Consider the following 9,410-nt stretch of genomic DNA (forward strand, 5'->3'; position numbering starts at 1 on the left):
TAACATGTAGATGGATCATTCTCAGTTCAGACTGTTTTTCAAATGTGACCAAAGAAATATTTTTTTCCTTTTGCCTTAGTAATTAAATCATCTTCAGAAGCTTATTACTAGCTGCTTATCCTCAGAAATCCCTATAGTCTTGCATGGTAGGATACCAGCCAGGGTACCTTTTTATTGTCTATGCTTCAATAAATTCAATAAACAGTGATTTTTTTAAAATATCGTTTCTGGGTAACGGACACTGCTGTTCTCTTAATGCCCTATATTTTTCACAGCGTTCCTAGTTTTACTATCTCTTGGTAACCAGAGACATTCTAGAGGAGACTTTTGACAGAACATACATGGTATGGCTGGGTTAACTGGATACCCTACTGAAATTCTAGGTCAGCTTCGAAATTGTTCTTTCACCAGAGAATTTCCAGTCTCACTGATTGCATAATCTGTTTCAGGCAACAATTTAGACTGTCTGAACTATCAAACTTTCCATTCTACTTAAAAACAAAGAGAAGGAGAGAGGACACTAGTTTGTTTTTTTGTTTGTTTGTTTTTTAAGATTTATTTATTTGGGGGCCCTCCCTGTTGGTGCAGCGGGTTAAAGCACAGCACTAAGAAGCTTAAGCTACTTCCGCATGAGTTCGATTCCCGCCTGCCCCGGAGGTGACCACATGTTGTGACAGACCTCTCCTGACCCACCCGCTGCTCCCCTCAGCAGTGTACTTTGTTGATCTGCCTGTTCTGCTCCCCACTCTGTCCCTGGTGAATCCTCTCACCCTCCGTGTCTCTGGCCTGTTCTCTGGTTCTGTATAAATGAATAAATAAATCTTAAAAAAAAAAAAAGGACTTATTTATTTGTGCACAAAGAACTGGGGTAAAGGCCAGAAGTGCAGGAGCAATGCGAGGATTCACCAGAGACAGAGTGGGGAGCAGAAAAGGCAGATCGATGAAGTACACTGCTGAGGGGAGCAGCGGGCGGGTCAGGAGAGGTCTGCCACGCCATGTGGTCACCTCTGGGCAGGGATCGAACTCATGCTGAAGTGGCTTTAGCTTCTTTGTGATGTGCTTTAACCTGCTGTGCCACCAGGGAGGGCCTGAGAGGACACTAGTTTTAAAGGCTTTTGTTTAACTCTAGAATTCTAGATGATGACACTTACTAGTAAAAAGGTTCTTTATGTTATTATATGTTATCAATGCTTAAAAAATGTGGGTGCACCTCATGTTTATTGCTGCCTTATTTACAATTGAAAAGACATGGAAACAGCCCAAATGCCCAAAAGTGGATGACTGGATTAAAAAGATGTGGTACATATACACAATAGAATATTACTCAGCAACCAAAAAAATAAATAAATAAACACATTCCTTTTGCAGCAACATGGGTGAAGCTGGAAGGGATCATGCTTAGTGAAATAAGCTAGAAAGAAAAGGAAAAATACCAGATGGTTTCACTCATAGCAGGAGTGTAATGCACCAGTCAAGAAAATAATAATAATAATAATAATGAACAACTATATACTAAAGACATTTTATGGGGGTGGAGTGAGGAATGAAATCAGAAACAGTGGGGAGAGGGAAATGCACTGGACTATGGTGATGGCTCATGGGTGATTTGGTGATGGGAAGCCCACGGGGATTACAACTGAGATGGAAAAATGCACAAAATGATGTAAAAATAAACTATTATATTATTTCTTTAATGTGGGTGCAAAAATAATGTGGGTGCTTGCTGTCCCCGTCCTTCTGGGGAACTGACTCTCACAAGCCCACCCTCCCTAGGTTCAGAACTGCCATAAACACCCTGACTGGTTGCCTGCAACTGTGCCTGATCGCTCCAAGACACAGGAAGCCAGGTGAACCCAAGAATATGTGACTTCCTGCCTTCTAATTTAGTGTAATAGAGTTTTCAGACAGAAGCGCTAAATGCTTTAAATTATAATGAATTAGTATTTTTGATGCTATCAGCTGCATCCAAACTGAAGAATAGAGCCGTTTTCATTTATAAAAATGCTTTCTAAAGAACACATTTCTCTTTGTACTCCAATACAAATACCCTGAGGTTGTCAACCCCATTTAAGGTTTCTCTTCTCCCACATCTTTGAGACCTGGAACTAAAGAGGGAATGCTTTTGCTCGCTTCCTAGAGAGTAGAAATAATCTCCCTCTGAGAAATCCCAAGGTTGGCAGGATTTTATTTATTCGTTTGCCTACACTAGATTTCCTGAACATTAGCTTTAACAAGTTCCCTGGGTAAGACCTCATCCCAGAGGTCTGTAGCGAAGAAGGCGGCTCTGCATATTTGCAAATATAAGTGGAAGTTCAGTCTTTTCTACCGAAGGCTGTAGGCACAGGGGCCGGGAGAAATCCCCATTAATTACAACTTTCTTTGACCTGGTTGTCCCAAATGATCCATCTTTTCTTCTAATTATCTCCATTCTCTCTTTTCATGATAGAAAGCTGAGAGCCCTTGGCCCAACTCAGATTGCCAATACATGATGTCACAGACTGGGTGATTTAAACAACCAAAATTTATTTCTCCCAGTTCTCAGGCTAGAAGTCCCAGATTGAATTGCTGGTAGATGCAATTACTGATGAGGGCTCCCTTTTCCTGGCTTGTAGCAGAAGAGCCACCTTCTCACTGAGTTCTCACCTGGCCTTTTCTACTTTGAGGCTCAAAGGGTGGAGGTATTGAAAAGAGAGAGGTGTCCCTTCTTATAAGCACAACAATCCTTCTAGTCCTGCCTTGGATAAAGTCCCCACCCTCATAACCTCATTTAACTTTACTAACTTCCTGAAAGCCCCTCCTCTCAGGTATAGATCTTGCCTTGGGCGTTTATGAGCTGTGACCCCCCCCCCAGCTCGCCACATGACCCCCAGCTGGTCACGTACCACTCTCAAGCAGTGTCCTCAACTCTGCTAAGACCCGTATTGTGTTGTTCAGCAGTGTGCTTGCCACATGTGCTAATATCAAGGAGCATTCACCAATATTGCTACCTTTGAGTGTCTCATAAGTGAAAAACAAAGCTTAGAGACAAGAGATTCTTCACATTTGGGATTGATTCCTATCACACTAACATACTCAACATCTGGGAGAAGTTGGCCATGATTTTTGCAGACTAAAATTCTTTAAACTCCTCACACCTTATCAGAAGGCAAATTATAAGCAGATAGCATAAGCCCAACACATTTTTTATTTAGATATATTATCTTATCATCTCATGCTCTCCGAGTATATCATTTGCTTTATAAAATATGCCCCCAAATAGAATTTAAATTGTGAAGATATAAAACAAAACATGTTGAAATGTGGAGACCACTGGGAGAGATAACCAAAACAATGCTTCTAAGGCTCATTGCTCACATCAGTGACATGGCAGAAGGGGTGAGTGGAAAGAGCAAGGCCTTGACATCATTCAGAAATGAGTTGCAAGAGCAGCAGGTATCAGATGGCCTGTGTCCAAATCCTAGGTCTATAATTTCCAAACTGTGTGGCCCCAGCAACTTAACTTCTCCATTTCCCTTTTATACAATGAAAACTATACCAGTTCTTCTAACCTCAAGCTTCCATGAAGATTAAGCCAGGTAACCTGTAGAAGGGAGTCAGCTTGTATAGCCAGCTCTCAGACACAGCTACTGTCAGCTCCGGGATGCTCTGTGGACCGCTTCCCTGCATGAAGCCTAAATTATCTATAGGACACAGATAACATTCTCATTTTGCAAGGTTTTCATGAAGATGAAGAGATCACAAGTAACCCCAGGTAAAATAAGCAGCTAACCCATGATGGTCTTGCTATTAAAAAATCTCCAGAATGGGCCCTCCCTGGTGGCGCAGCAGGTTAATTCACAGCACTGGGAAGCTAAAGCCACTTCAGCATGAGTTCCATCCCCGCCTGCCCCGGAGGTGACCCACGTGGTGCGGCAGACCTCTCCTGACCCGCCCACTGCTACCCTCAGCAGTGTACTTAGTCGATTTGCCTGTTTTGCTCCCCACTCTGTCTCTGGTGTAGCCTCTCACTGCCTCTGCATGTCTGGCCTGTACCCCAGTTCTGTATGAATAAATAAATAAATCTTTAAAAAAAAAATCTCCAGAAAAACGCACAAATGAGGCCGTATTGGTCCTCCCTCAGAACTAGACCTCAGGGGTCCTGTCTTATGCTGTGTGGATCTGGTAGAAACCCTGGTCTGTTATGGGATGGGGAGGGACCTGCTATTGAATGGAACTTTACACAAAATAAAGAATGTAAAGTAGGCTTATTCTGCATGAGGTTCATACTCCTTAAACTATATTCTTACAGTGTTCTGAAACTTCACCCCTCCCCAAAACCACTTGAGCAGTGTCCCCATCTTAGCCTGTTGTGACCACTGTGCAGCCCTCCAGCCACTCAGGCTAGAACCTAGGCATTATCCTTGACTCCTCTTGATTCAGCCCTGATTCAGCCCTTGTCATCACCTTTTATTCTTTTTTTTTTTTTTCGGTCCATGTACCCTCTATCAGCAAGTCCCAGTCACTGCCTCTGATGAGTCCATCCCCTTCTCCCTCAACTGCCACACCCTTTACTTATCACCCTTTACTTGTGAGCCTAGATCATCTGTGTTGGCCATGAACATCTGAGGTCTTTGTCTCCACTTCTTCTGGTTTGCTGTTGTACATCCTGAATGGGAATGGGAGGCCAGAGGGTGGTTTCTGTTTCTGGAAGAGACTACTGAACCCCAAAGTGTTTCTTTTTTCAAGACCCTAGGTGTCACCCCTTTCAGCTAGTTGACTCTATTCAACTTCCACAAAAAAAAAAACAGTAAAGATTAACAGAATAATTCAGGCTCACAATGGTTTAAAATACTAGCTTTTGTGTGAAGTTGTGCTCCTGAGATTATATGGTATTGTGAACTAATACAAGTCAATACAACTTCAGAAAAATAAAATTTTAATAAACTTAGATGTTAAGTTTTTACTGATCTGCTTAATTTCATGTCTGGAAAATAACACTGATGTACATTCTTTGATATCAAAAGAAAATGGAAGTTCTAGTACATATATTAGAAAAAACCAACTCTCTGGCTGGTATATCCTAGGGATGTTTCCATTACTGTTACCTGAGAATGGCATTTCCATGCTGACTTCTAGATAAGTTTTTAGTTTACTAAGTGTCTGCTCTTCCGTAGTTGGCATATATGCCTGAAACATCATTTACCTTTTGTTATGAAAATTACTTTTTTACATAGACTTTGAGAATCCCCAAAGCTGGGGAAATATTTAGTGTTATGAGAACAGATGAAACAAAAAGATTAAGTGGGAAGTGGAGGTGAGGAGGGCACAGGGGGACAGGTCAACTCACACTCTAGCATCCAGTAGCACAATGGTGCACCCAGGCCCTGCCACTACCATTTCAGGGTCTTGGGCAAGTTAATGAACCTCCCAGTGCCTTGGTTTCCTCACTGTGAAGTGGGGACACCAGCACTGATCACACGGGGTCATGGTGACAATTAAAGCTGTAGCCAACAAACCCAGTACACAGTGAATGCTCAGCAGTGACACTGGTCGATGACATCTTTCTCAGTTTGCTTCTGCTCTTTGCTTCTTTATTCCTGTTTGGACACCAGAGTCTGCTTGTGGGTATCTTTAGCAAGAAGCCATTCACTTAATGACTGTGAGTGTAATGTAGATCAGTGTTAGTTCCCAGACATGAACTTTAAAGAAATTAAGCAGATCAGTAAAAACTTAACGTCTAAGTTTAAAATTTTATTTTTCTGAAGTTGTACTGATTTGTATTAGTTCACATACCCTCTAGTCCTCCCATTCCCATCCAGCATGTATAACAGCAAACTGAAGGTCGGGTCCCTTTGTCATTGACACTGCCTGTGTCTAACTTTAGGAAACTCTTAAACGCTTCAGGTTATTTTTCTTCTTTAAAAAGGTGGTCATGGACCTCCCTGGTGGCGCAGTGGGTTGGAGCATAGCACTGCGAAGTTGGCCAGCTGGCTGTAGCCACTTCAGCATGAGTTCGATCCCCGCCTGCCCCAGAGGTGATCCACATGATGTAACAGACGTCTCCTGACCCACCCGCTGCTCCCCTCAGCAGTGTACTTTGTCGATCTGCCTGTTCTGCTCCCCACTCTGTCTCTTGTGAATTCTCTTACCCACCACACCTCTGGCCTGTACCCCAGTTCTGTATGCATAAATAACTAAAATCTTTAAAAAAATAAAAAGGTGGTCATGAGCCTTGAGATAGGAATGTATGAAAAGTTCAACATTTTATTCAAGTGAAACTGTGTTACTGTGGCAACTTGGAAGCTCAGCAATAAGGTCATGAAGATTTTCAAGTTTTAATTCTTCCAGGTCTTTTCGTTCAAAGATGCTTTCTACTGAGCACATTTTATTTGACATGTGTTTCTCTGTAAAGGATGTATGTCATCTCCATGCCTCATGATTAACCGTGTGGACAAAAGTGAAATACATGAAAAGTGAAATACGTGACAAGCCCCATCAACTTTGTTTCCATGTCCTTCCCAGGTGTCACCAACACATAATCACTCGGTGGGCCCCGGCGAGCAGAGACAGCACACCCACACAGTCCTGTCCTCGCCACCCAGAGGGACGGTCAGCCTGAGGTAGGACTGCTGGGAACTCCATGTGCCTCATCTCAAGAAAATTAACTGAAACAGAAGAACAGCAAGGAAAAGAGAAACCACAGATCTGACCTCCCATTGTTTCCCCAGAATGGATACAGCCCCCTTTTTTGTCCCCATGGTCTTCCCCATCCATTAACTATAAATGGACTTTGATTAGTTTGGGGGCTAACAGCTTGTGGTACGTTTTCTTACAGAATAGGTAGTGATCACTGGTTTGTTTAAAACCATATGCATTCACCAGTCTATTAAATGAACTAAAGATGCAATTTTTAACATGGATCAAGGAGCATCTCTCCCCAATCCCTTAACCAAAATGCTAGAAATCAGAGAAACATGAGAGCACCTAAAAGTACCTATTTAAAAACTTGAAAGAGTAATGGTCTCTATTGGAAAGTCTTGTGTTGACTGGTTAAACTCACGGTTTGAAGATGTCCACAAATAGACACACAGAAGCTTGTGTGTTACAGTACCGAATCGTGACCGCTAAGTGTAGTGGCCCAGAAAACACACTATTTAAGGGGCACTACCCAGTGACATAACGGGCTGACGCACCACATTACGAAGCTCTCCGAAGCTACTGCTGCACAAATTTGATCCCTGACCAGGGAGGTGACCCACATAGCGTGGCAGACCTCTCCTCACCGCCCACGGCTTCCCTCAGCAGTGTACCTTGTCAGTCTGCCTGTTCTGGTCCCACTCTGTCCGTGGTGAATCCTCTCACCCACCACAACTCTGGCCTGTACCCCAGTTCTGTATGCACAAATAAATAAATCTTTAAAACCACACACACACACACACACACACACACACACACACACACACACTGTGTCTGAACCCATAGAGAACATCTACTCTTTCTACCAGCATGTTTCTGGCTCTTTCAAGAGATTTTTGAACCCTCCATAGAATGTCCATGGAATTCCTTCTGCTGAATACTTTTCTTATCTATCACGCAGGAAGCCCAGGGGAGAGGGCAAGAAGTGCCGGAAGGTCTATGGCATGGAGAATCGAGACATGTGGTGCACCGCCTGCCGCTGGAAGAAGGCCTGCCAGAGGTTTATCGACTGAGAGGCCCCCGCGGGCAGAGGGCCACGCCCCGTCACTCCTGTCTGCACCTTCCACTGCAGGGTTTGGAACGAGCTTTCCCTTCTGAGCAAGGTAACACTTGAAACCCCAGGAAAAGCACTCCCAGGAACCTTGGTGGAATTACAGCAAAAATAAAGGCTGCTGCCCTCACTTCTCTCACTGCGAATCCAACCTAGAGCAGCTATAACTCATTTTTTTTCCTTGAAAATTAAGTCAACGTTTTTTGCTGTATGTCTAGATCTGAAAACTGGATTTCTGTAGCAACTGAACCAATAAAGCCCATTTTACGTAGAAAGGAGACATATTTTGATAAACTTTCTGAAAACTGCCATTTCTGAGATTCTTTTTGACATTTCAAAGAAGCTACACGTATTCAGTAGCATTTGTACAGAGAACAGAACCCGCTTTCGTTGTGAATAGTCTCTTCCCTGTTTTCCACTGACTTCTTGGAGCAGTACACATCATGAGGTGTAGCCAGAAAAGGCAGCACCGGGGTATCTTTTCGAAGCCTTTTTTGTTCATTTTGTTTTGTTTTGGAGAATGGCCCCAATCGAACCACAGTAGAGCTGTTAGCTTACAGGGATGGCCTAAACTCAAAAAGAGACTGACAATGGAAATCACCAGCAGACTTCAGCCCCCAGCTGAGTTCAGGACTTCCAGCTGTGACTGCTGGGAAACGTCAAGGAGTCCTCCTTGGATTTTTATAAGAAGCTCCTTCCCAAGAGGCAGCACAGCCGATTCCCTACCTGCTCATTCTCTATCTTCCCTACTGCTGAATGTCCAGCTCAAAGGCCACGATCCAATCAGGAGCTGGCACGTGTAGCCAGCTGGGTAACCTTGAGGCTCCTTTCAGAGATGATGGGAGGCAAACTGCAGCTTGAATCTGTTTGCTGGTGCTTGTCTGACAAGGTTGCGGTCAGGTTCATGGGCCATCAGGCCTTCCCACGAAACTCTGCCACTGACTGGCTCCAGAAGAGGTAGACAACGTCAAAATGTCCTGCAGCTTTGCTTTAGACAGCTGAGCACAGCCTACGCACCCCCCTCTGTTGAGAAAGTTGTGTGAGGTCAAGCCAACATCCATTCTGAGTGCACTTTTCTAGGTTGTATGCTTTAGCATGTCTGGGAGATGGGTTAATGAAAAATAAGAACATTAAATGGGTAAATGAAGGCCCAGATCTTTATTTTTCTTATCAAAATATTGGAGGTATTTGTTAATTCGCTCAGAAGGGAACATACAGAACACCAAAAGGAAAATGCATGTTGGTATAGGAATCTCTCAATTTAGTAGGACCAGGGCTTGCACGTGTCCCATCTAGCCTGGTAAAGTTTGTTTTTTATTTGTGCATTTTGGTGGCAGCTGTGTGGGGGGAGGGGAGTAGTTGTCAAGCCCTATAAATAAGCTCATTGTCTATCTACCCTATTCCTGAATGCCCTGCTAAAGAGTTCTTTCTCCTATACCTATGCAAAGAAGTAAGAGCACCTTATAGGATGCACTGTGTTGGGATGGGGGCCGAGGATCAGCCATAGGAATGTTAAATGAAATTGCACAGAGGAGAGTTTAATATATGTTTAGAGATTGTACATACACATTTTTTAAAAGAGCAGAAAGAAGTCATCTAGTAATAACAGATATCCTTTTTTTTATAAATGAGGAAAATAGGTTCTATAGTGTAACATTCACAATCTGTGCATTCATAGAGTTTT

General features: G+C 43.2%; 1 protein-coding gene across 1 annotated transcript in view; it reads left to right on the top strand.

The window, feature by feature from the left end:
- Positions 1-8,026, top strand: part of ZNF704 (zinc finger protein 704) — a 130,644-nt gene extending 122,618 nt beyond the window's left edge. Inside the window, exons 7-8 of the mRNA XM_004679776.2 lie at positions 6,502-6,599; positions 7,577-8,026. Of these exons, the coding sequence (XP_004679833.1) occupies positions 6,502-6,599; positions 7,577-7,688 (210 nt within the window). The 3' untranslated portion in view covers positions 7,689-8,026. The remainder of the gene's footprint in view (positions 1-6,501; positions 6,600-7,576) is intronic.
- Positions 8,027-9,410: the final 1,384 nt, after the last annotated feature.

The sequence above is a fragment of the Condylura cristata genome, unplaced genomic scaffold (genome assembly GCF_000260355.1).
Source record: "Condylura cristata isolate star-nosed mole 26May11 unplaced genomic scaffold, ConCri1.0 scaffold00009, whole genome shotgun sequence".
Taxonomy (NCBI): domain Eukaryota; kingdom Metazoa; phylum Chordata; class Mammalia; order Eulipotyphla; family Talpidae; genus Condylura; species Condylura cristata.